This window comes from Oreochromis niloticus, linkage group LG14, assembly GCF_001858045.2.
Source record: "Oreochromis niloticus isolate F11D_XX linkage group LG14, O_niloticus_UMD_NMBU, whole genome shotgun sequence".
NCBI classification, from domain to species: Eukaryota; Metazoa; Chordata; class Actinopteri; order Cichliformes; family Cichlidae; genus Oreochromis; species Oreochromis niloticus.
In genome coordinates this window covers 36,087,362-36,112,484 of record NC_031979.2, presented here as the reverse complement: position 1 = coordinate 36,112,484, position 25,123 = coordinate 36,087,362, and the positions used below count along the sequence as shown (strand labels likewise).

General features: G+C 42.0%; 2 protein-coding genes across 5 annotated transcripts; both read left to right on the top strand.

The window, feature by feature from the left end:
• Positions 1-1,534: 1,534 nt before the first annotated feature.
• Positions 1,535-10,546, top strand: srsf7a (serine and arginine rich splicing factor 7a). Of its 2 annotated transcripts, none has more exons than XM_013273648.3 (8): positions 1,535-1,757; positions 4,453-4,686; positions 4,807-4,980; positions 5,107-5,193; positions 5,398-5,439; positions 6,750-6,794; positions 7,670-7,768; positions 8,586-10,546. In XM_013273648.3, the coding sequence occupies exons 2-8, from the start codon at positions 4,463-4,465 to the stop codon at positions 8,677-8,679; spliced, it is 765 nt and encodes a 254-aa protein (XP_013129102.1). In that variant the 5' UTR covers positions 1,535-1,757; positions 4,453-4,462; the 3' UTR covers positions 8,680-10,546. The 2 variants fall into 2 exon arrangements, with proteins under 2 accessions (XP_013129102.1, XP_003449042.1); XM_003448994.5 differs by having other exon boundaries at positions 1,536-1,757; positions 9,714-10,546.
• Positions 10,547-11,294: 748 nt separating this feature from the next.
• Positions 11,295-24,695, top strand: LOC100698149 (heterogeneous nuclear ribonucleoprotein L). 3 transcript variants are annotated; one of them, XM_005474846.4, is made up of 14 exons: positions 11,295-11,448; positions 12,827-12,942; positions 13,242-13,479; positions 14,354-14,439; positions 14,863-14,959; positions 15,521-15,593; positions 20,213-20,245; positions 20,933-21,004; positions 21,422-21,669; positions 22,941-23,062; positions 23,488-23,689; positions 23,775-23,832; positions 23,965-24,075; positions 24,298-24,695. In XM_005474846.4, exons 1-14 carry the CDS (start codon positions 11,371-11,373, stop codon positions 24,354-24,356), a joined length of 1,593 nt encoding a protein of 530 aa, XP_005474903.1. In that variant the 5' UTR covers positions 11,295-11,370; the 3' UTR covers positions 24,357-24,695. The 3 variants fall into 3 exon arrangements, with proteins under 3 accessions (XP_005474903.1, XP_005474904.1, XP_019223216.1); XM_005474847.4 differs by lacking the exon at positions 20,213-20,245; XM_019367671.2 differs by lacking the exons at positions 20,213-20,245; positions 20,933-21,004.
• The last annotated feature ends 428 nt before the right edge of the window (positions 24,696-25,123 follow it).

The following is a 25,123-nucleotide window of genomic DNA, read 5'->3' as shown; positions in this document are numbered from 1 at the left end:
AAAACACCTTTTAACACCTTGGCTCTTGTGGTGACTCACATCCTAAACGGAATAATCATAATAAATAATATATAATAACGTGTTCAAAACGGAGTAGGAAGAAGTAAAGCTTAATTAAAATCCTAAAGCCTGAACTCTTTCATGGCATGCAGTTTTAATTTCTCTTTGCTATTTGGCTTTATGTGGTTCTATCGAACACTATAAAGCCAGAATTAAGTAATGATGTGCAAAACTCTTTATTTGGTGTCTGAACACAGCAGCATTTTTTCCTGTGTACAAAAACAGTTGTGCCCCCTTGAGCAATATGCGTCATTTAAAAAGCCATTTGAAAGAGCAAAATTTAGTATTGTGGTCTAGACAACCCAAAATGTGATGTCCCCATATGTGGATGCTAGATCCTTGGATGTTAATTTAATTCAGTGAGTTTGGTCAGTGAGCTACCAGAATAATATAATTTATACATTTATTTCTGACAATTTAAGACCAAAGAGTTGCTGAATGATTTTCAGTAACTGCACCTGCATTTCTTCATCGTGCAGAAAAAATGAGATGCACAGTGTGGAAATTGCACTTTTTTTTATTTTTCTTATATGAAGATATCCTAAAGATTGATTGTGCAGTTAAGCTACTGAGTCACAGGCTAGTTTCAATGGTCCAGCTTACTTAAGACCAACATGGGCTGTAAATGGCCCACAATGTAAAATAAGTTTGAAATCTCTTGACTTTCCACCACATGGTTAGGAAATGAACCTGTCTTTTATATCAGGGATGCATTTACTGATAGAATAAAGACAGGATCTGGTCAGCTTGTCTGTTAAAGTTGATCTGTTACATCAGCACAAGGGGACATTAAAAAACAAACATCAATTTACAACATTGTTTTTGTTTGTTCTTTTTAATAAAATTAAAACTGTTTGTCTAAACAGGAGGTTTTATGTTTAGATTTCAAAAAGAAAGCTTTATCATGCTCTTGATGAACCTACTGTTTCTAGTGTCGTGTTCTACCATTAGGATAAATCTTGGATTAACTGTGAATTAAATTAATTTTGGAGAGATTTAGTAACTGTCAATGTTATTATTCATAATCTTTAAAACAATTTTAGTTTCCAAAAATTTGACAGGAGATATAAATAAGGATATGACATATCCTTTTATTATATCAGCAGTACATTTTAAAATTTTTGTTTGTGTGTTTGTTTAAAGTAGACAAACGATCTGTGATTCCAGAGGGTTGCATCAGGGGGCTTTTTGGAAAATTCAGGGTTAAAATTAAACTAAATTAAGGAAATGCAAGCAAAACTACAAGATAATATTAGAGAGATACTGACTACTTATGAAACCAATACACATGCTTAGTTAATATGAAGCCAATTGTTGTAGTCATTAAGAAATGTAGCAGTTACAAGTACATCAGCTTTTCTGCTTTGGGACTTAAAGTGGGAAATTCTTGCTGTGGTAATTCTTCATGTCGGTCGTTTTGTTTTGAAAATATTCCCCGGACGTTTCCGGCTTCGCTGTTGAAGTCACAGTGCGCAGCTGCGGTAGTCGCTTTGCGGTGGTGGTAGGTTTCTTTTGCTTTTGTAGCCGTTCGTCTTGCGGCAGAGCCATGTGGAAGCGCCCCTGATGATCGTCTGTTCGGCTTTGTAAGGAGTTTAAATCGCAGAAATCAAATTTAACTGTGAAGAAAAGACGTCTGGCTTCAGTTTGACGCGGCTGAAGTTCGTCTTAGGAGCGGAATCAGAAATCATCGGACGAAGGTAAGACCGGGCTAACGCGTGCTACCGCCATTGTTTATAGGCAAGCGCGGACCAAGGCCTCGAGTAATTCCGAAAATAACTGCTCGCACGCATACACCAAACTCAACAATTTCTGCTTTTTCTGTTTTACTTGTAGCCGATTAGTTTATTTGCGTGCATAAAGTTGATGTTTAAAAGTGTGTTGTTGAACTGGAAGTGGCGTGGCCTTCCGTCTGTGAGACGCACACGGAGGTTAGCGCCGGTTTCCTGAACGGATACCCGGCGGTGTTCGCTTAAAAACACGCGGGAGACAAACGATCGTATTGTATAAGACACCGCTGAGTTACACAGATCGATCAGCGAATATAGTTTAATCCAGCCGGATCGGAGGCCCTCGGGGCCTGGCCGTTATCAGATATATAGATGTAGTGAACTTCAAAAAGCTGCCGGGCCGGTTAATAAATGACGAGCGTCGTACCTGCGTGTAAAAGATGACCTTTGTAAAAGCGTTAATGGATAAAGTTTATCTTTTAAGTACCTGATACAAAAGAAGACGAGATGAAACGGACATGAACAACGGAAGTCAGACCCAGAATCATCCCAATGGCTGTGTGAATGGGATTTTTAAGCGGTTTTTAATCCATCTCAGAATCAATAAAACAAAGCCTTTATGTAGCCAGTATGCCAAATTTCTGATCTGTACGTTTTTGAAAGGGTAGGAGGCATTAATGTACTGGGTGCTTTGCTTTTCAAAGCTTTAAAATTTACAAAAAATGTAAAAGCATGAACAGTTAAATGGTAAATGGCCTGTATTTGTATAGCACTTTACTAGTCCCTAAGGACCCCAAAGCGCTTTACACATCCAGTCATCCACCCATTCACGCACACATTCACACACTGGTGATGGTAAGCTACGTTGTAGCCACAGCCACCCTGGGGCCCACTGACAGAGGCGAGGCTGCCAGACACTGGCGCCACCGGGCCCTCTGACCACCACCAGTAGGCAACGGGTGAAGTGTCTTGCCCAAGGACACAACGACCGAGACTGTCCAAACCGGGGCTCAAACCGGCAATCTTCCGATTGCAAGGCGAGCTCCCAACTCTTGAGCCACGATCGCCCCAGTTTGCATCATTTCCATCTTAGAAATAACACATCTTAACGAGTAGTAGTAGCACCTGGAAACCCAAGGCTACGATTGTTGGGATGGAAATATCTAGAGCAGTGATAAGAGTTTCTGTTTTGTTAGAATTTCACTTTAGGAAATTGGCATTTAACCAAGCGTGGAGAGCTGCTTAGCTCAGCAAGAACACGACAGATGGATGTCACTGGACATGTTTTTAAAATTAGCAATTATCCGCCCAAGAGGTGTAGGGTCGCCACAGGATAAGGCAACCTTTTTCTCCAAGAAATGGCAACAAGATAACTGTCTGCAGTATCAAAACTAGTATAGTATAACTTTCTCCTGAGCCCATCAAAGTGTCACTGAGTTTTTCTGCCTTTCCAGAAAAGGGAAATCCTGTTCAGCTCTAACCTTTTCTAAAATCTGTGGGATTTATGACTAATAGGTGGAACAGTGTCAGGCCAACCACATGAGGGCCTACTGCATTAAACATTTTTAAATGTGGTGATGTGGGAAGTACTTCTGCAGAGCTTGATGGCAAGTTTAATTTCACACGTGATCAGTTGCCAGGGTTACAGGATACACAGGGAATACGTTTGAATCGGAAATGGTTGAATTTGACTTTAAAATTAAAAGGAGGTTATTGATCTTTGTTTACAGGTGTAGGATGCTTATGGCGCGCTGTAAGATTGCAGATCCATTATGGCACTTTAACATCTCACTGTCCCTTCAAACAACCTTGGTGTGCTCCAATACAGGTTTTTTTTTTTTTTTTCCCTGCCAGTTTAGATACAGCTGGTTCATTCAAAAGTGTCTGCAGGGACCCTTTATAGTTCCAAACCATGCCAGCAAAAATATACCAGAGCTACCAGATCCCCCTCGCTGTAAGGGTCATGGGTTCATAATTACTTTTCCAGCTGTCTGTATATTGGCAGTATTAACCAAACTAGATAAGAGAGCTAAGCATTAGAGACAACTAAAAGAAGATACCCAGATGGTAGGAGAGTAAAAAAAAAAAACAGTTGCTGATTCATCAACCCTGATCTCTACATGTAGGTAATTATAAAGCCAGGTGTAAAACCTCACCTTTAGATTTAAGTGTAAATTTTTGAAAGGGCAGGACCACGCCTGAGGATTTAATGATGCATTCACATGAAACACAAAGGGATGTTTCCCCTTGTGTCACTCACATGAATACGGTTGTTGATAATCTGTCCTCCCCCCAACAGCCTACAGGACAAGGAGGGGTACAAGCAAAAGGCGGCTTTTAGAACTTGCCATTAAGTCCTTCAATTTGTCATTGACTTTGTCTTCAGACACCCCACCCATGTAAAAGAAAAGTTGAGCTATTGCGCTCTGGCTGCTCTCAGTAACCTGAAGTTTAAAAAAAAATTTTAAAAAAAGAAAAAAAGATTCTGACACACTTCCACGCAGCAGTCATGCACTAATTGTAGCATCTGGCAGAAAAGTATATTCTAGAAATTCCAACCTTTCCTATATTTCCCAAATGTAGAGGAAGATTTAAAAAAAAAAAAAAAAAATGTATTCTTCTCACTATGATCCTCGTCTTAAATATATTTACCATCTCCCTGCAGGTGAGAGAAAATGTCCTACTACTCATCCTCCCGTAGCTCGTCTCGGGCCACTGACTGTAAAGTGTACGTCGGTGACCTGGGCAATGGCGCTGCAAAGGGGGAGCTGGAGCGAGCATTCAGTTATTACGGGCCACTGAGAAGTGTGTGGGTGGCCAGGAACCCTCCTGGGTTTGCCTTTGTGGAGTTTGAGGATCCCAGAGATGCAGAAGATGCCGTCAAAGGCATGGACGGAAAGTGAGTGAATGTTTTCTGTGGACTGGTCTTGTGTGTCTCCCCTACAGGGTGTTTCGTTTTTTTGAAAAAAATTAATAAATCTGTGCTTAACAGTGGAAAAAACTGATTTCTTCTGCTCAGGGTCCTCTGTGGTTCCCGTGTTCGTGTGGAGATGTCAACAGGCCTCTCCAGAAAGGGCCGTGGGCGCCCAAGCCGTCGCCAGTTTGACCCCAACGATCGGTGTTACCAGTGCGGGGACCGGGGTCACTACGCCTATGACTGCTACCGCTTTAGCAAGCGAGGCCGTCGCAGCAGGTGAAGTGAAAGCATGTTTCATTTGAAGGCTCATGTAGCTCGTTTGCCATTTTGTACCATTATAAAACCAGTGCCATGTTGTGGATGACTAATGCAGATGGACTTGTTTCTTATTTTTCATTGCAGGTCTCGCTCTCGATCACGATCCCGCTCCAGATCAAGGTCCCGCGGGCGCCGCTACCGCTCTCGCTCCCGCTCCCGCAGCCGCAGCAGGTATGTCGACACTGACGCACAGACACACCTTGTGATATGTCAACAAGAAAATCTGGTTGTGGTAGATTTGGAAAGAACAACGTCTAAATCTGCTCATTAGTGTGTCGGCATGTGGTTACCGCAATCTCTTAAGCTCTGTAATTTTTCTGGTGTTTATTCTGCCAACTCTGTTGTGCAAACTTTTATTTATTCAATTTTTTTTAGGAGCCGACGCAGATCGCCATCCTATTCCAGACGCAGGAGCAGGTAAACACAGTTTCCTATGATAATTGAAGACAAGTAGCTGCTGCTAATTCAGATTCTCAGATGCTGAAACTGGCATAATGCCTTCATTGGATGTTGGTCTATAACATCATATGCCTACCTACTATGCAACTAAAGGACTTGGGAGGAACAATGTATTAGACAAAGACTTGAGCATATCAAAGCTGTGTCAAATGTTAAGCCTTCAATTATTTAAAATAAAGCTATTTTGGTCATCATTCAAATCTTAATTTAGCCCAACTTAACTTAAAAATACTTAAATATCATGTATTTCTAAATAAGTCTTTTAGCAAGGCATTTACTTAATCTTTCAATGTAAAGGTAAAGACTCAATAAAAACATTTAAAAAGATGTGTGGGGCAGGACAAGCTGGTTTTATGGTCATGCACCATCTGTAACAGGACTGTAGCCTTGTCACTGTGTGTTCTGGCATTTGAGGTCTACTGGATTTGCTGGAGTCTTCTCTTGTAGCTGTTGCTACTCAGACAAGAAAAACATCCTAAACAACTCAGAATCAGAGCTGGTATAGGAGTAAATTATGTGAAATGACAAAGTTTTCTTCACTCTCTGTGATTGTGCATCAGTTTTCTCTAGAAAGTCTCAACTTTTCCAGCTCACACTTTGTATAATTTGCTGATCTGAGCCCTTGGACTGATATTGAAATGGAGGTGACATTTGTCTTCAACCTGGCCATGCCTCATGCACCAGGTTACAAAGATCATGAGGTGCATAAGCAAGCAAAACGACACCAAAACACAACAACCTTTGCAAGAGACAAAGCGGCAGCAACCAGCATGAACTAGGTGTTAGACCCGACTAGCCTGGGTCTGCCTCTGCTGCAGGAAAAAAGTGCAGCAGTGAGGCAAGCCGCAGGCAGCAGCCTCAGGAGACCTGCACAGTTGTAGGGCGAGTGGCATTTGTCATGCATCACTGAAAGCAGATCACATTACAGGGTTTCCTTGGTCACCGTGCACGTAAACACAGGTGACTACCACAGAGAGTTGAGCCAAAGGTCTTCTGTAATTGCTTAACGTACTGTTATGTTTTGGCTGTTTGAAAAACAAACAGTTTAAATCTGAGTAAATTTAAAAACACTTCTAAAAGTGTTAAACACAAAGTTTTATGACCACCTTACATCAAACACTGATGACGGGCGTGTTGTTAAAACCGGTTACAAAGTGTGGTTATTGTAGCATCTGGACATTTGTCTGTGATACTGAAACCTCTTTAAGAAATAAGTTGTTCCTGCTATTCTCTGAAGTTTTATTGAAATCGCTGCTTTGTGACATCAGGTCTGGATCCCCTGCCCGCTCAAAGTCCAGGACTCCAGCGAGAAGGTGAGTTGTCCACAGCTGCTATTATCGCAAACTCACCGTTAGAGAGACGCAGTGAATTTGTTTGTTGCTCTGATGCTGTGCTTTGACCCCTGCGCTGCTACATGAGAAATTACATTTGTCTATCACTCGGTTCTTCCCTGTAAATCATAAGGCATAAGTCGCTGTGCTTTTCATGTTAATATATGGATAATGTAGTGATAATGAGCAAGCATTATTAATAGTGATGGCATCTTCAGTAATACATTATTTAAAAAATGGTTGACTTGGTCAATGCTTACTGGCTACTGTTACAGTGTAACACACTACTACTGCCAGAAGTGGCAGTAATGCAGCTGTAATATCTTTATATAAATAACATTGGACAAGTCTTCAAGCATCCTTCCTTAGTATTTAGAGAACTTGACACTCTGGTATTCTGGCTGCAAATACTTCAGAGTCACGTCTCTCAATTACCAACTTTCCTAAGAACTAATCGACTGCAGCACCAGTGTGTAACAGGTGGTGAGTTTAGATGCAGCAGGAAAAACCTTCAAAGTTGTGTGTGTGTAACAAAAGTGAGGTTCAGTACAAACTCTGCCAGGTAAAGGGAGCATGTCACGGGTGTGCCATGACTGGGCAGAAATATAATGTCTGTTAACTGGGAGCGATCTTCAAAGACTAGAGGAATCGTGTACAGTGAGGATCGAATAGTATTCTGGTTTGACAGATGCCTCTCCTTAATTATAACAGGCTTGAAAGTTGGAACTTCTTGAAGTGTTTAACAGAACGCAGCTGAGCAGGGAAATGCAGCTCTGCGGTCACATTTACATTGTCTGCAGATATGAGATCGTCTTTATCATCTGAAGGCGTCTAAAATATTTTCTGTCTTTAATCAGTCGTTCCAGGTCTCGTTCTCGGTCCGGCTCTGCTCCCAGAGGGCGCTCTGTGTCCAGATCCCGGTCACGTTCTCAGTCAGCCAACCACAAGAGGAACAGGTAAGCCCTCGGTCTAGATGTTCTCTCTCACTTGGACAGGGTGTAGACAGTTTGAGTTTCTGATGCTTAGTCTTTTTTTTTTCTTTAAACCAAAACATAATCTAAGTTTTAGATCAAGAATAACAGATTTTAGATATCTTGCGTTCCTGCTGAGGGTCAGTTAAGTTTTTCCACGTTAGCCAGAGTAAGGCAGGGAATTAAATAGACCCTCCTTCCAATTGGAAACGGCATGCTGCTGCCAGCCGACCACCACCGGGATGACGAGATGGACGACCTCCGAGATCCATCAGCCTCTTCAGCACCGAGAGATCTTCTGCCTCCGCTGCCAGCAGTGGAGTGGGTGGGGTGTAGGACAGGGATCCCGGCCCTCTGTCTGGTCTAGGGAGGTATACCTAGAGGAATGACTGGATCTCTTTCCTGTGTTCTCTTTTCCAGCTCTTGATGGCTCTGTATTGTCAGCGCTTTGCAGCTTGGCTCTTAATCAGGCCTTTACCCTGAAAAGAGAGCACATGAAAGACTACCTCTGCTCTTGCCTTCCTTTGATCTTTTCCTCACTGATGTACCTTGGTCTAAATTTATCTTAAGCTGACAGAGCAAGAGAATTATTACTTTTTTAAAATTTACTGGATTGACAAGTGTTAAACAACGAATTTAATGTTTTTATTCTTTCTTAAAATTTACTGAATCTGGCTCTATCAAAAGAGGAAAAAAATAAAAACAGCTACTAGCAGAGATCAGACAAAGCGACGCCGTAGGTGTGACTTGCGGTAAGCATCTTTGCAGCACAGTTTGTTTATTTTTCATATTTTCTTTAAAGCGTGTGGTGGGAGCTGAGCACTGCACTGACACCGCAGCTGATCCCAGGCCCAGGGTCTGCCAGCTGGCGGTGTGTACGTCCTGCGGGAGGGTGACTAAGCGCTGACCTGAGATCAGCCTTCGCCTGCATCTGGTGTTAGACAGCGAGAAAGAGGTCGACCGACCGACCGAACCCTCCCCACAGTGAATGGGTGTCTGTTCCAACCGACGCACACGCTCAGACGAGATCAGCCCGTGCACACATACAGTTGCTCAACTAGAGTCACCCAGCCAGCCAGCCTTCAGATGTACCAGAGGGCTGACCCACACAGATCACAGTTCGGCATTTTTAAATCCATTACCTACCTACCAGACCCCCCTACCTACCTACCAGAGTTCTTCGCCTCTGTCTTAGCTTCTGAAAGTGAGAGAGCTGACGAGAGATCAGTCTTCAAGAGCCTCCCAGCGCAGTGTATCTCCAAGTTGTAGTCATCCGTCCTTCAGTCCTTTCATCCTTCGCTTCTCTGTACTTGTTGTTTCTGCCACTGTCTCCAAAGGTAACCAAAAATCAAACCCCCTGACAAGCTCATGTTGATGGTGAAAAGAAACATTTGCAGGCTTGATGTAGTCTGAAAAAAATGGTGTTTTGTAGAAGTTAAAGTTGATCCTTTTTAACAAGCATGCTCAGAGTACGCAAGTGTGTGTCTGCATGTGAGAGTGCTTGGACGGGTGAGTGAAAGACAAACAGGCACCATGAATATTAGTGGGATGATGTGTCTGATACGTTTTTCTCACTGTGTCTCACTTGTTGCCTCATCGTTACCATTTGAAGCAACTTGTCTGTGTTTATAGGTAAGGGGAGATTGAGTTCTGCATTAGAGCACAAATGCTGCTAACCAGCAGCTCTAGAAGCAAAAGATGAGACGGTGTCAAAGACCTGCCATTTATTTCAATGAGCGTTTGCTCTGGGGGTTCAATTATGAATTTAGCTTTTGAACATAGATAGCTATTTCTGAAAAGATTAGAGGCAGATGACATGAAGTGTACCTGAGAGGTCAAGGGTTGCTGTTGTTAAGAATGTTAACACCTGTCCGATCTTTCTTCCACCCCTCCCCTGCGGCGGGCTAATTCCTCTCCCTTTCTGTTTCAGTCGTTCCCGTTCGGCAACTCCAAACCGAAGCCCTACTCCAGCAGACGACTGAGCGAAGGCGACTATTTGCCCCCCCTTTCCCCTCCACCACTGTCCCTAAGACAAACCCTTAACCCCTGCACGCTCTCTGCTTTTACACCCTGGCAGCAACTTTTTTTTGTTGTTGTTTTTGAATTTGTCTTGTCCCAGTTTTTCTCCCCAGGGCTGTAGTCTATGTGCATCCTTGTTTGAGATGTAATCAGTACAGCAGATAAAAACAGATTTTCCACTAGATACAGATTGTTTTAAATGTTGCTGTTGCTGTGTAGGCCATCTTTCTTTTCCTTTTTTCTCAACACTGTTTTGTAAGAAGGTAATGTTGAATGTTGCAGATTACTTTTAGCAGTAATTTGAGGATCTCCGTGGAGTAAATGGATGCATTTCTGAGAACCAAGAAGCCAATTTTTCTTGGAAGAAAAAAAGTTTCCCCATTGAAAATTTGTAAATGTTGTTGTTTGATGCCTGTGTTGGTATGTTTAGTTCCTGATTATGATTGCAGAGGGAGATCATTGCCAGCTTGCATGCCTTTAAATATGATGCAACATTCCTGTTGTTTTCTCTGGTTTTTTTTGTTTTTGTTTTTTCCTGCTGCACATCCCTCGTCATAAATCCAGATCAGCATCACTGTGTGCAGGGCGAGTTTCCTCCTCTGGTTTGTCCCCATAACTTGATTTTAAAACGAATGCAGTTGTTCAGGTGGATTTCTGGCAGGGCTCCTTGAACAGTTTCTGCTCTTCCTGGCTTATATGGTGACAGTGGCAGTTTTATTTTTCAATAAATCTCTTCGACAAACATCAGTGTCCTGTTTATTTTGGCGCATCTGAGTAATACTAATAAAAAGTGAAATGTGTCTACAGTAAATCAAGATTAAATGCAGAAAAGTTTTACACCAACTCTGTGCCAGCATCAGAAGTGTATTAGTATGGATCAATGCTAATTATTTGGCTCCTCCATGTGTACGATATTAAAACCAGACTAGTTTTGTGTGCGGGCTGTTCAGCAGAGAGTCAAAGTGCAAATGTATTGACACATGTAATATAAACATGTTTCCTGTTTATGTAAACAAAAATAAGAACTGGATCAAAAGCTACAAAAAACTACTCCCAGGCATGCATGCAGCAGTTACCTGCAACGCTAACCTCACAGACAGGTGAGGCTTCTTTAAAATGTTGCTCTGTTTTGAAATTTTGGATTCTCGTTATTTTTGACCAGTACCACTCAGCCAAGGATGATTTCAGACAGCATAGAGATGGTAGCACCTGAAAACAGCCTCCACAGATCAGATCTTATCATTAGTAATACGGTTTTTAGTGTAAATGCTAAACCTGAATAATACTGTCTGTTCGGTAAAAGTACATGCGTAAAGACATGAGGTCACCTAAAAATAACCAGCTTTGTGTGCTTGTATATGCTGCGTTTTACTTCAAAATAACGACTTAAATGCTTCTTCTTTCCGATTGGTTCTTACTCAAGTTGCAAGCTGATTGATAGCTGCCTTGGCCAATCATAGCGTGTTATATATTGAAAGTGGGCGTGGATACGCGAGCCTCGTTTTTCTTGACTTTTCCGTCCATTTCACTTCGTCGTCACTACCACCATCCTTTTTAACCGGGACAACATGGCTACTGCAGCTAACCGTTACTACAGCGAAGACGGCAGGGCAACGAAAAGACAGAAAACCGACGGAATGGCCACGGTATGTTGGTCTCAGGAGGAATGGGGATTAATTTAGCGTGTAGTGTGAACACAAAGAGCTCGGTAACTCGGTTCTCGGTGCAGTTTGATTCATTCAAATGTGAGCTGGAAAAATGTGTCACGACGCGCCGCAGGTTATTAAATCCATGCCCGGGAAGATAGTTGTACAACAAAACTGAACATTTTATACTGTTTTTCCCATTTAAATGCTGTGTATTTTAGATTGCAGCTCCTCGGGACGTGTCTCTGGGTGTAAATTGTAATGTGCCCGTGCCTTGCCCTCTGAATGGAGCTGTCGGAGGGCGGTTTCCCCGGCTCGGCCTTGCCGTAGCTCGGCTTTGTTCTAGTGCCGGTAACGTTAGCAACGTGCTAGCTGTTAGCCGCACATGAAATAACCCGGTTTGTATTGTAGGGATCATATTTGTCAATTTGTCCATAGTTTGAGCCAGCCATTTTTTAAAAAACATTTATACAGAACTGTGTAACTATGCAATTGAAACCACATTGTTAGAACTGTGGGCCTGATTAGCACCCCTTCCCCCAACTGCTCAAAACTCAAACGGGATAGTGACCAGTATTCAGTCCGAGAGGCACGCACAGAAGTACAACAAACTGGAAATCCTGAGTGTCACACTGAGTAGTTTCTTATTGTAATTGGGTGTAGTTTTCTTAGACCATGTGGAAGAGAGCGTGCTGTAGTATTAAAATATATTTTATCCTTTGTGGGACGGTTTTAAAAAACGCAAACATAGCAAAATTGCACATTAGGGAAGTTTCCTTCCACTCGCAATTATTTCTGTAGGATAAATTCGTTAAGCGTTGGCTAAGATTGTCAGAAGAATCCTTAAAATAGTTGACCCGATGTCAGCAAGTAGCACAAGTAACTGGACATGTTTAGAGTTTCCTTCATTGAATATCAAATATTTTGGTGCCCAATAAAAGGGAAAATTCCCAGTATTGTATTTATTTGTTTTAAATGCAGAATAACCTCAGCATACTGTCAGGTCCAAGTATTTGGACAGTGGCAGAGTTGTGGATTGTCAGTTTGACGATGAGGTCTTTCATTAGTATCAGCACCTCTTTGAGAGCTCCAGTTAATTTCTTGTCTTTCTTCTTCAAGGTAACTGCTTTTGGGATTTGGCGCCATATAAATATAGTTCAATTGAACAGTTGTTGAAATCATGAGTTAAAGCTAAAAGTCTAATAGAATCGCATCTCGACTGTTTTGTGGTCATTATAGTGGCACAGTTACAAAGTCTCTCACTGTCCAAATATCTGTGGGCCTAACTGTTATACGAATGAGCAGGAAAAACCTTTCATAGAGAAGAAATCTACAGTTAGTTGTTTTTAAAAGAAAAAAAAAAATCTGTTTTTAATAGGGATACGAAGATCCGCACAAGACCCTTCCATCCGTGGTGGTCCACGTCCGGGGGCTGGTGGATGGTGTTACAGAAGCTGACCTTGTGGAAGCTTTGCAAGAATTTGGAGCAATCAGGTAAAAACTTGGAATAAAGTTTTCCACAAGCAGCAGCTGAGTGACTTTTACTGATTTTAAACCAAACCTAACTCTGGCCTTCAACTACAGAGATCCCTTAGACCCTCAGGTATGGTCCTTAAGTCGGTGGTTAAATCTGAAGACTTTAGAACAACCAACTTTAGATCCAACGGGATGGTTTTTACATGTCATTCATTTATCAGCTTTTAAAATTTTATTTTGAGTTTTTTGTATTGTATTAGCTTAGCATTGTTGTAAAGATGCATTAACTCCCAGCTAATGTGTTCTGTTTGTCTTAGCTATGTGGTGGTGATGCCCAATAAGCGTCAGGCGCTGGTGGAGTACGAGGACATGAACGGATCATCCACAGCTGTGACTTATGCTGCAGACAACCAGGTATACATCGCCGGCCACCCAGCGTTCATCAACTACTCCACCAGCCAGAAGATATCCAGGCCCGGAGACTCCGATGACTCGAGAACTGTTAACAATGTTCTTCTGTTCACTATCATGAACCCTATCTACCCTATTACAACGGTGAGTGCAAAGATTTTTGTCATTACTTTGCTCTGGACTGTTTTGTGTACCGGCTGACAGGTGTCCTTAAATGTCGGTGCTATGAGTGTGGGGAAAAAAACTAAGTTGGCTGCTGCTCTGGTAGTTTGGAACAATACCAGTTATGTGTCGGTGGCTGAAATGAAAGTGTGACAGTAGTAATGGGAAGAAGACACCACATATGCTACAACCCATACAAATACAGAGTATTTTTGGCATTTGTTGGAATCTGCTGCTTTTCTCTCAAAATTGATCGGCGGTGCTGTAAAGGTGTGAAGACATCCATGCTTAGATCATTCCTGGACACCATACAGCCGCAGGCTTGCACCAGCCTGTAGACGTCCTGTCAGTGAAAGTGTAGATACACACGTACACACACAATATGTGGCATTATGTTAATCCAGTGAAACTTTTTATGGTGCACCCCACTGAAGTTCACATCCTCAGATTGACATATTTAATAATTTTTAAGTTTAACATGTTTAAATTTCACACGCGTGGGACTAATAAAGGTTATCTTATCTTACACGTGTGTGTGTGTGTGTGTGTGTGTGTGTGTGTGTGTGTCTGCCATGTAGCCTGAACGGGCTGAAAATAAGTTTATCATTCTGTACATGCTTTCAGTGATGCATCAGTACATGAGCTCAGATTCTTAGACTGTACAGAGGGTGGCGCTATGATTTTTATTTTTTTTGGGGGGGGGGGGGGGGGGGGATGTTGTTGTTTTGTTTTCGTAAAAAAAAGAAACCTATCGGTTTGAAAGTATAAGGGATTAATCAATGCATGAGGCAGCAGGGGGGTTGAAAGTTGTGTTAAAATCTAATCATAAAACTCGTGTTTTGTTTCATGTTCTCAGGACGTCCTCTACACTATCTGCAACAACTGTGGGCCGGTCCAGAGGATTGTTATCTTCAGGAAAAACGGTGTCCAGGCAATGGTGGAATATCCTTTCAAGTGTTCACTGGCTGCTATCTTATTTGCTAACCGTGAGAAACAAAGGAAAGCTGGTATCTTTTAAAACATAGAAGAAACAGGGTGGAGATCAGGAAGGTTTTTATAGTTACCTGAAATTTACCCACGCTCTAAATCTTAAACTCATTAGACAAACGATTAAAATAATTAAAGATTGGCACATTGCTTCCTGTAGTAACATTTGCCAAATGAAAACCTGACTTCTCGGAAGTGCCCTTGTTTACCGGCAAATGTTGTCAACATGCGGTCATATCCTCATAGCTTTACTCAGGTTTTACTTGGCACAACATAATGGCATGGGGTTTTTTCCTGTTCTGTCTTCTTCTCCATTCTTTAGAAGCATTTTAAAAAAGAATCCAAATACACACCTTCTGCCCTTAACCGTGCCGTCACGTTTGACTCCGTTCAAAGTGCTCAGAGGGCCAAGGCTTCACTCAATGGAGCAGATATCTACTCTGGCTGCTGCACCCTGAAGATCGAGTATGCAAAGGTAACACCTGTGAATAAAATTCTTTGTTAGAAAGTGAATGTTTCCAAGTTCATGTAATGAAAGCTAATTATAAGTATAATTGATTAAAAGTTCTGCACTGGTCTTTGAACTGATTCATTACTTGGCTTTTGTAAAGCCAAAATTTAGGAGGTTAAACACTGTACAAGTTCCTTTTGCAAGGGCCGTTTTAAAAAGGTGGTCACATTTTTCACCCGCATATTTTCAGTCGCATTTAAAATATACTTGGTGTTGGTGAAATGTGTAGCACTTTTCTTTGTTTTCACACAGTGTCGGATTATCTGTTTGCCTTGCATGGCTAATGTTAACTGCCTTTTTTTTCTTGGCATGTAAGCATCCATGTCTGTGCAGAGCTTGATTAGTTTTTTAGCCAAAGCCACAGGAGATGGGAGGATAAAAGCCACAGGTTTAGAACCCCTGTCCAGTCAGTTTTTAAAAAAAAAAAGAAAAAAGAAAGAAAAGAAGTTATTTTCGTTTGACAGGTTGAAAGTCTGATTTGTTTATTCATATAATTTTATTTTATTTTTTTACATTTTATTCCAGCCCACTCGTTTGAATGTGTTCAAGAATGACCAGGACACTTGGGACTACACAAACCCAAATCTGGGAGGCCCAGGTAAAACCTCAAGCAGCAGACACACACCCCCAGTCATTTGCTTAGTGCTACGTATGCTCTGTAGCTGAGATGCCTGATACTGTTCAGCACCCTTACTGCCACTGTGGGGACTTGCAGCAAGCATGCTACTGAGCAGATGGAGGCAGCACTCTTCACTGATAATGCTACTACATGGATATGTTCTGGGGTTTTTTTTTGTTTGGTTTTTTCAAGAAAAGGAAGAAAAGTGTATGTTGGCATATTTTGAAACAAACCAGTGTGGCATTATGACTGAAGTGTTACTTTGGGTCTTTACATTTCTCTGGGTTTTCAGGTTCATTAAGTAAAAACAAACAAAAAAAAAGCTGAACTTGTATTCCCCCCCCCCCCCCCAAGTAAAACCAGTATAACACTGAGTGGTGAGACTGGCAGGAACAGACAGACAGAAAGATAACATAGTGAGGCTAATATTCCCTGTGGCATGTTGTTGTTCTGGTTTATTTGTGTTTGAACTTGTTACATTCAGTATTTCCAGTTACGTGGCCCTCCGTTCAGACTGTTAAGATGAGTAAATTGTGGTGCTTGTGACTGTAGATCCTGCTTCTGCACCTGTCTAGCCTAGTTTGTGCTTCCCAGCAGCTCGTTGGCTGAAATTACTGTCAGGAAGTAGTTTTCACTGTTTCAAGAATGGAGCAGTTTTCTTTTCCCTGAAGTAGTAGAGAGAGGGTTTGTCTAATGCTGGGACAATATACTAAGAATATGTCCTCGTCCACAAACACTTGTTTATTGAAAATTACAATCTATCTTAAGACTGATTTAGAAAAATACATCCATTTATATAATGTCGGGTGTCTTGTAATAAATAATACTGCAAAACAACAAAATGCATACAGGGTTAAAAACAGCCACAGGCCGGTGATGGTATTTATACCAGTCAGTTCACCTGCAAAGCAAACCCACCGTTAAAAGTTGTTTTTCTTTCTTTCTTTTCCTTGTTGTAGCTGTTTTACGTTAAAGTCTATAACATTACAGAAGCAATAAGGATGGAAAAGAGAAAAACAAAAAAAGCAGGGAGGTGGAGGCATTTCTCTTGCTTGATTAAAACTAAATCGGTGCATCAGAGCTAATGCACAATATTTGCTCCACTACTTGTATTTTTAAAGCTCAAGTTGGTAACCATTTTGCAGTTTTAGGCCAATAATATAAACAAATCTAGTATACAGTCTTAAAGATTAAGCTAGCTTTTTGTGTGAAAATGTTAAAATTACTGGGTTTGCAGGGACCAGTGGTTCAGTCTAATGCCTGAAATATTTTTTAGCTGCAAATATGCCTCACAGCTTAAGAGGAAATGGAAAATCCTTTTAACCTTACGTCATAACCTGATATGTACGTCCTGATAAATGTAACGACTTGAATGGCGTGGAAGGTAGAGGTGACGGGTTAGGACGTCTATTTCGCACAGAAGTCTAAATCAAACCTGGAAAGTTAAAGTGTGTTTGTTTTCTGCTGCAGAAAAGGTTGAAATGTCTTACTGCTTTTTCTTTACACTACAGCAGTGTGATTGACTGAAAGCAATAGTTTTTACTCTTTTATACTGTTATTTGTATTTAATTTTAAAAATTTAGATAAATGAAGAATATCAGAATGTTTTAACTTAAAATAGAGAAGATTAAGGTTTATTTTTCCCAGTCCCAGTTTTGACACAGATGTTTGTGTGGTCACACTGAGCGTTATTTCTATGAAACGTCCTCTTGAATCGATTCAGTCACAGAGAAACTAACCTGCTATGTGCACATTTTCTTTCTGCTGGCATTTGCTGTTCCTGCCCTTCTCATGGCACATTTTTGCAGGAGTTTTTTGGATATCTGTTAGTACTATTACTGTTTTCAATGTGTGGTTAAACTTTGACTTTAAAGGTACTTTTTGGTAAAGGTTTTTTTTTTTTTTTTTTCTTTCTCAAATTGTTTCCAAACTAAAGCTGTCAAGAAGACACTTTAGGTTGAAGATATGCCAACTGAAGCTGGTCTGTGGTTGGGCTGTACTCTTGTGTAATGCTACTTTCTACCCCAAGGTGCAGTGAATTAACCTAACCATTGTTAAACCAGGCAAACGGTTATTTACAGTTGTGGGTTGGAAAAAGCTTCTTTTTTTTTTTTTTTTGTTAAGGCCAGAAAGGTTAAGCATCTGAAGTTTTTAAGTGTTGCCTGCAGAGGGCAATTACAAAAGGTACCTTTAAAGGAGCTTAATTGAAAAACACGTTTCTGCCACCAAGACTAATGCTGGTCTTTCCCACTGTTTTTAATTACACCTTTAAAATTTACGTTTCGGTTGACAGAACATGTTGGGGGGGGGGGTTCGGTAGTTGGGTGTAAAAGGAATAATGCGCTTCCGTTGAAGACGTAGACGTTTGTGTATCTGTATTTTATTATATTTAATTTTGGCTGAAGTGAGAACAGAGGTGTTGGACCAGCATCAGTTGACTGGCTATCTGTAATCGGTGACTTTCAAAAAAAACCAACCATGCACAGAAGCTTTGAGCAGATACACGCTGACATCAACACTCAGCGACCACCATCTCAAGCATCCACTTCTTCAGGGAGGACACTACCACTATCACACAGAGGGCCAAATGTCCCCTGAGATACCATCCATCCAACACGCCGATGTAGGACTGATACACCACTCAATCGGCATCTCTGCATTCTTGCACAAGATCCATGGAGACAATTGTAGAGTGTGGGGAGTTTTGGTACTGAGCTACACTCGGTCCCTCCCCTCCGTTTTCCCCCTTCTTCGTCACTTTGAGACACAAGCAGCTACAGTGCTCCCATTGTCTACACCAAATGAAGACTGACACCAGAGAAGACACAGCACCACCCACCCAGACAGAAGCTAGTGACAGGCATCTTTCACCACAGCAGACGATGCATACTGATCACAATCAGTCAAGATCACATTTTTTAAAGCCTCGAGCTAAACTGCTCATCACGCTTTCTGACACGAAAACAAACCACTCGAGCTACACACTGACGCCGTACCAACTGATCCACCTCACACCCTCGAATCAAGACATTTCCACTCACACTGGAGTCAACAAAAGACAACTGATGAAGACAAGACACTGCTGACAACACCATCAGCACACTCAGAGCCCAGTCAGACCATCCACTGTGTCCCTCCCTCACATGGAGTTCAGCTTTTCTCTCTCGCTCTTTCTCCTCTTTCTCCCTCTGATTTTCTTACTACTTGCATCCCTGTTTAGCTTCCTTTTTTTTTTTTTCTTTAAATATATTTAAGTCTCTAGAACCTGTGTAACACCTTCCATGTGATGCAGGTTTGGCAATTTGCGGCTAAGAGGAGCCAGCTTCCCCCCCACTGAAATGTGCTCTATGGCAGCTTCAAGTTCTACCTTTCCAAAACGCAACAAAAAGGATGGAAACGCCAACCAAGCTCCCCACCTACCAGTGGGCGTTTCAGCTTGCTAAACCAGGAAATCGATCCTGAGGTGGAGACTTGCCTCCCCCCTCCCAAAAAGAGGAAATGGATAAGAGTTTGGGCTGAAATGAGTTGAGTGGAGAGTGGTGGAACTGCCGCAGCAAATGTCTTCCTCCCACTGTTTGTAAACTTGCAGTAAGTAAATCGAGACCTGTTCTCAAGGAACATAACCGCACAGCACCACATGACCCCAAAGCCCAGCTACCAACATCGCCACACAAGACAGACATAACTCAATTTTTTATTTTTTTCCTTCCCCTCACACAGGCTTAATCTCTCTTTCTGGAAGAGGCTGATGATTGTGGTTCTGTTTTCTAATGTCAAACCTGCTCTCTGTATGTCTGTAAGCTGTGTTGATGCTCCCTCTGTTGGCAGTTTACAGCCATCAGTAATCTCATCCATCTTCCCTGGAACTGTGCTAGTTTCTTTGGGAAATAAATCATGTTATTAATCTGGAGTTTGGGTGTGAACTTAATGGGCTCGTGTCGGATGTGCTTGACCACAGACGGTATAAAAGATGGGCGTAGCTACCCGCGCTGAAAAGTTCACTAGATTTCTTCTAAATGGGCAGCAGGGGGCCAAAAGACTTGCAGCTGTGTAGAAGTCTATGGAAATCGGTCCTTAGCTCCCATTCTGTGACCCCATTTAACACTTTCCTGATGGGTTTATGTTCTTACTGAGTAAGTTTACCAAATAAACTATGGGCATAATAAGGTTTTCCAGGGTGTCCTATTGGCTATTTGCTTAACATCGCAAGTTGTTAGCCAAAGAGTGAGTGGTACCCCTCGGTTTCTCTCGTCTCATGTGGTTTCAGAACCCATCCTGAAACTTCCTAACAAGGCTGAACAAACCAATGGTGGTTACGTCCATCTTTTATTTGGTCTGTCCGTGACCAACCCTGCTAATTACAAAGCGGCACACACCTGGTAAAGCTAGGAGAGTCTAAATTTGTGACCTGGAAAGGTACCAAGCTTGCATTTCTTAAAACATACTTCCCCACTGAGGACAGACAGCCTTATCATTCACGAGTGGTCTTACTGCACTCTCCTCACACTTACCTCGGGTAACTTCACTTGAGTTAAGATGTAACCGTGATTAACCTGGCTTCCCTTCTGATTCTGTATGATTATTGTGTACCTGTACAGATGGTGATGCAGATGGCAATGGGAGCAATGCAGGTGTGTGTGAGCGTACAAACTTTTTTTTTTTTAATTTAGCCATTTGTCATACTTATCCAGACTGACTTTGTTTGATACCCTTACCCTCTTCACTTCTGAGATCATCAGCATCCACCTCATCCTTGCCATTTACTCCTGTTCCACTTTACATGCTAAGGGATTTAGCATTGTGGATGTTTTTGAATTAAAGGGGTTTTGGGGTTATTTCCTTAGACCCCAATTCTGGTTTTGCCATTCATTACACGTCCATGCCCTCCCCACATTCCTTTAAAATCACTCAAGACCAAAAGGGGCAGTTGCTGAGATGGTTGAGATGTTTGGAGTGTAATCTGGGGGAGGGTTGTTCATCTTTGCTGGAGCGGCTCTCACAGGCCTGATGCATCTGGCCTGTGAGAGCCAGATGCATCAATCTTTAAATGCATGCATTTTTCTTAAAACTTTGATTAGTTTCTTTTGTTTTTGTAATTGTTCCTCTGACAGATTATTTACATGCTTTGGTGTGCACTCTGATGCACCTTTTGGCATCAAAATGTCAGTTTACCATAATACATATTTTGTGCTTAAGCATCCCGTTGTCATATAGAATTTACAGTTCTGTTTCCAGTCTCTTCTTGTTATATTTATCTCCTTTTTTTTTTTTCTTTCTCTATCCTTTTCTTCTTTCCTTTTGTCTTCCTGTTCTTATAGACGATGTGAATGCCAACCCCAACAAGCGCCAGAGACAGCCTGCTCTGCTGGGCGACCACCCTCCAGAGTACGGTAAGGCTCTCACGCCACTGGGGAAAAAGAGAACCCACTTAAATACAACATGCAAAATGCTGAGCTAATCTCCTCTGTACGTGGATTAATCCTAGTCCCAGACTGAAAGGATTCAGTCGAGATTTAGTTTAAGACTACGTTTATTAGCCCTAAACTGGGGAAACTGAGGTTTAAACTTTAATAATCCAAACTATTTACACCCAATATGAGTCAACAGTCATTTTAAACTTGGTACATTCAAGTTAAGACAATTGTGTAAATTCGGTCCTCCACACAGTGGCAGTGAGGTGGTGCTGTGTCCTATGTAATTGGCTCTACAGATCTCAGTATTTTTCAGAGAAGCTTACCTCACCCTGCTCAATTACTGGGGTTATTTTCACGTTTTCTCACTTTCCTGATCTTTGACTCATTCTTCAGGAGGTGGTTACCATGGTTACGATGAGAGCTACGGATCCCCGCCCTACGAAGGTCGCCGTATGGGTCCACCAATGAGAGGGCGTGGAGGGAGAAGCTACGGTCCAGGCTACGGACCTCCTCCCCCTCCTCCCGGCGAGTACGGCGCACATGCCGATTCGCCGGTTGTCATGGTGTATGGGTTGGACCCTGTCAAGATGAATGCTGACCGCGTCTTCAACATCTTCTGCCTCTATGGGAACGTAGAGCGGGTCAGTGCCTGTTTTATAGCTCCGAAGCTGATGTTTGAGCATTGAAGTGTATGCATTGTAAATCACACACTTTAATGCTGAAGTATCTTAAAACTGCTGTCTTTATACTGGCCAGCAGGGGGCCAACACCACACAGCTTGATTGTATTCAGTGTATGTGAAAACGTCCTTCATCTCCCTTGAGCTCAGTAAACACTTTCCTGTTTATACTGTGGGTTAAATCATGAGATTAAAGTATTGATAATCATGGGTATGTTCACGCGCCCCTAGTTGGTCCGCACTCTCCTTAGACCTTAACCGGTGGTTTGAAAGAGCTAAGATGAAGGTGGGTGGCTACATCAGTCTTTTATATCAGTCTATAGTTGGAGCTGACGGACGTTTTCTTACTCTTTAGGACCAGAAGTCTTAAGCAGTCAAACCTCTGCTGGCCGTTAGAAAGAACACAGGTTTAATAAAAGAGATGGTTTTGGTGCATGTCTGAGTCCCTGGGACGTCATCCCTGTGGGTCTTCACGTATGCTGTAGTAATTAATATGAACTTAAAACATCCTATAACCCCATATTATGACTTAAACCTAATACGGTAGCTAATACCTTTTGAACAGTGAAACCTGAAGTGAGATTACTTAACTTTTTTTTTTTTTTTTTTAAGTTAATGCAAACTTTTAAAATAATGAAGAGAGAGAACTGTAAACCCTGCGTCGGGCCAGCACAGGCTCATGTTTTTAAATGGTAACTGGTACAGGTGCTGTAACAAGTATCCAGATTTACTACTTAGATTGGGGCCTTTATGGAAGTTTGTTGGGGTTTTTTTTTTTTTTTGTGTGTGTTTGTGTGTGTGTGTGTGTGTGTGTGTGTGTGTGTGTGTTTGGTTTTTGTTTTGTTTTTTGTTTTTAAATACAGTTAATGTTTATTCTCTCAGAAGTAAATGCACTGACACGAACACTTAACAATGATGTTCATGTCTGGACCCAGGAGGAGGTTTAGTATCACATTTTGTTTTTCTAACTCATGTTTGGATATAAAAGCTCAGTGTGCAGAATGAAGTTACCTGTGGGCAAAATTTCACACTGAGAGTGAAACAAAGGAATGTCAGCAGGAAGTGTTATCATGGCTGAAACTGAGTCAATATTTTCCACCTCAACAATGCCACACTTGTGTTCCCGTCCATCAGTGTGCACACAAGTCAAACGAGCAAATGGATTCTGTGTTTAGGTCAAAGCGAAAGGCAAATACCAGAGCGCCAGTCAATCCTGTATTTGAATCCTTGCAGGTGAAGTTCATGAAGAGTAAGCCCGGAGCAGCCATGGTGGAGATGGGAGACTGCTACGCTGTAGACCGTGCAATCACTCACCTCAACAACAACTTCCTCTTTGGACAGAAACTGAATGTGTGGTGAGTTAAACCTGAACAGTTCAATCTACAAGTGTCAGATTGATAACATCGCCCAAACAAAGCAGCTTCTATTCACACACGACCGTTTAACTCGCCCCAGTGTTAACTGAGACTTAGTCATTTGCCCAGGATTTTCTAATCTATCATCCACATAGCAGCGGGAGTTGAAAACATCTGACCAATCACAAACAAGAAGTCTACGGGAAGCAGAGCGGCTGATGTTAGTTTCATTTTAAAGACTTGAACCACACACAGGCTGACACACTGTTTCAGTTCAAAGTAAAGGCTCTAAAAATGTCATCACGTCTTGTGCCTGGGTCCATGTGTTGGCGAATGATATCATTCCTGAGTTGAGACTTGTGAAGTAAGGTGGAGCCATAAATGATTTTAAAATGCTGATCCTCCCTCCCCCCTCTTCCCTGCAGTGTATCCAAGCAGCAGGCCATCGTTCCTGGTCAATGCTACGAGCTGGAAGATGGCACAAGCAGCTTCAAGGAATTCCATGGCTCCAGGAACAACCGGTTCACCTCCCCAGAACAAGCAGCTAAAAACCGCATCCAGCATCCGAGCAACGTGCTGCACTTCTTCAACGCTCAGCCAGAAGCCACGCCGGAGATCTTCTCTCAGGTCTGTAGGAGGAACTGTGCATGTGCAGCCCAAAGATTTAAACTATCACAAGTGTTGCACCCTAACGATGTTTGTCTTTTTACAGATTTGTGACGAGATCGGTGTCAAGGCCCCTGTTAATGTCAAAATGTTCACAGGAAAAAGTAAGCTGCTTTAAACCTGAATGATGCCAGTGAGCATGAAGAAGACTGTGGCAGATGCCTCTGATAAATATTTAAAACAACTAAATCTGAATAAAATCTAACTTCTCATCATATTTCTGCATCTGTGCCCAGGCGGAGCAGCTCCCAGTGATCGTAGTGCTTCAGGTCTGTTAGAGTGGGAGTCGATCAACGATGCTATGGAAGCTCTGGCCATGATAAACCACTACCAAATGAAAAATCCAAGTAAGTTTTCAATGGTCCTCTCAGGCATCCTTTTTGAAAATTATACACAGTAAGCAGCTGTCAGGTTAGGTTAAGAGTTTGTTAACTCTAAGGAGTTGACAGTGCTTCACCTATACACTTGTTAAAGCACACACATGGAGTTCAGTTGGGAGGCCCGTTGCAGGTATTTTGTCCATGGTCTTTCTTTTGGGTGAGCTAACGCTGACTCTCTCCTCTCTGTAGCCGGTCCCTACCCGTACACCCTCAAACTGTGCTTCTCCACTGTTCAGCACGCCAACTGAGCGCTCTTTTGTATCAAGGAAGCTGAAGATTGGTCCTGCATTCCCATGTTCACGTGTACTTAGACCATGACTGCTTGCGACACACCGCGGGGGAGAAACAGATTTTCAACAGTCATGTATTGTAACCTCTCACAATGCAGTTGTGATTCTGTGTATTTGATATATTAAGCTTAACTACTGCTAACAAGCATTTAAACTTTTGATATTTATCCCCCAGATGTGTGGCATCAGCACGTTTTCACCCCAGTCCCTCAATTACTGCCGTGTTTGTTAGAAGCCTCAAGTGAGATGTCACTGGGCGCTTTTCTTCTGACATCACAGCTGTATTTGTAACCCTGAGAGTGAGAACGGGTTGCCATTAGAGTATCAGTTCTTGTGTGTCTTCAATATTAAGTTGTCCTTTTTACTTTTTTGCATCATACCGGAACCTGACGGAGAATATTTGAAAGTTCTGAGCTCAGGTGGTTCAGTGGCAGTGGACAACATGATTTTGTAAAAGCTGTCTTTTGCAACTTTTATCACCTTTTTTTTTTTTGTTTTTGTTATTTTAATTTGTCTGTTCAGGTCTGCGTCTTCATGTCTGGTGCGCAGAGAATTTTGTTCTTACAAAATAAAAAAAACTTGAATTCAAACTTTGTTGTTCCATCATTCTGACTTTACCGTTCACTAAACATGACCCTAACTGTTTAATAATACAGCTCAGAGGGGAGCGGTGTACTGCAGAGAAAGATCAGCTTTAAGGTTAACCCAGGATAAGGAAGGTCCTA